Raw genomic sequence first — 895 nt, 5'->3', positions numbered from 1 at the left:
AGTTGACTTCAGAATTTTTAAGGCACTTATCAAAAAGAAATAGGTAGGCAAACCCTTAATATGAAGAAATGTGTGGATTTAGATTTTTTTAATTTAAAAAACCCAAAAAAAACAACAAAGATAGCAAAGACGGAACGAAGTGTGAAAGTAAAGAATAAGACAAAACTAAGAAAAAGAATGAACATTACACACAAGCATAATAATATACAAAAAGAAGGTTAAAAATAAGTTTTAAAAAGATGGAAGGATAGAAGGTGACCTTTGCCCATGAGTTCGGGGCAAATGTAAAAGGATGTAATATTTAAAGAAGGAACAAACAACAAAGCAAACAAAGTTTGATTTTACCTGCGTGACTTCGGAAAGAAGGATTGACCACCCTACTGCACAGGAGGTCTGTTCAGGGGAGAGACAGTTTGTGTAGATTTAGTTAAGGTTTTACGGCACTTGCAACACTATAAGGTTATTATATAAGTGCCGACAATTAGAGATGTTACAAGACAGTAACAAACACAAAAAGAAGGAGGCGAGATAAGGAAAATAGATGTTTGAGAGGAAATAAGCGGTAAACCATACCATGGTTCCAGAGCACCCGCCAGCCACCCACGGAGAAAAAGGTGATGGATTGAGCAACACAAACAATACAAAGCAACCAATTGTTTTCAGCTTTACTAATGCCCTTTCTCAACATAACCTGTTCCTGGGGGTGTGGTACTTTCACTTTGGTAAACGTTTTACGGCGCTCACAATTGCAAAGTTCATATCATTATTATTATTATTATGAGTTCTCAGAATGTGATACTAGCTTAGTATATATCAAGCTGGAAACAGGTGACGATGTCCCTGGATTGTATCTGCCAACAAGTCTTCCAAAATTATATATATATAATTTTATATA

General features: G+C 35.4%; 1 protein-coding gene across 1 annotated transcript in view; it reads right to left on the bottom strand.

Annotated features, from left to right (window-relative positions):
* Window positions 1–895, bottom strand: part of LOC101847630 — a gene marked incomplete in the record, with an annotated part of 42,602 nt that overhangs the window by 7,566 nt on the left and 34,141 nt on the right. The window contains 1 exon segment of the mRNA XM_035973552.1: window positions 346–393. Within this exon segment, the coding sequence (XP_035829445.1) occupies window positions 346–393 (48 nt within the window).

This window comes from Aplysia californica, unplaced genomic scaffold (assembly GCF_000002075.1).
Source record: "Aplysia californica isolate F4 #8 unplaced genomic scaffold, AplCal3.0 scaffold01401, whole genome shotgun sequence".
NCBI classification, from domain to species: Eukaryota; Metazoa; Mollusca; class Gastropoda; order Aplysiida; family Aplysiidae; genus Aplysia; species Aplysia californica.
This window is presented reverse-complemented; position numbering and strand designations above follow the sequence as displayed.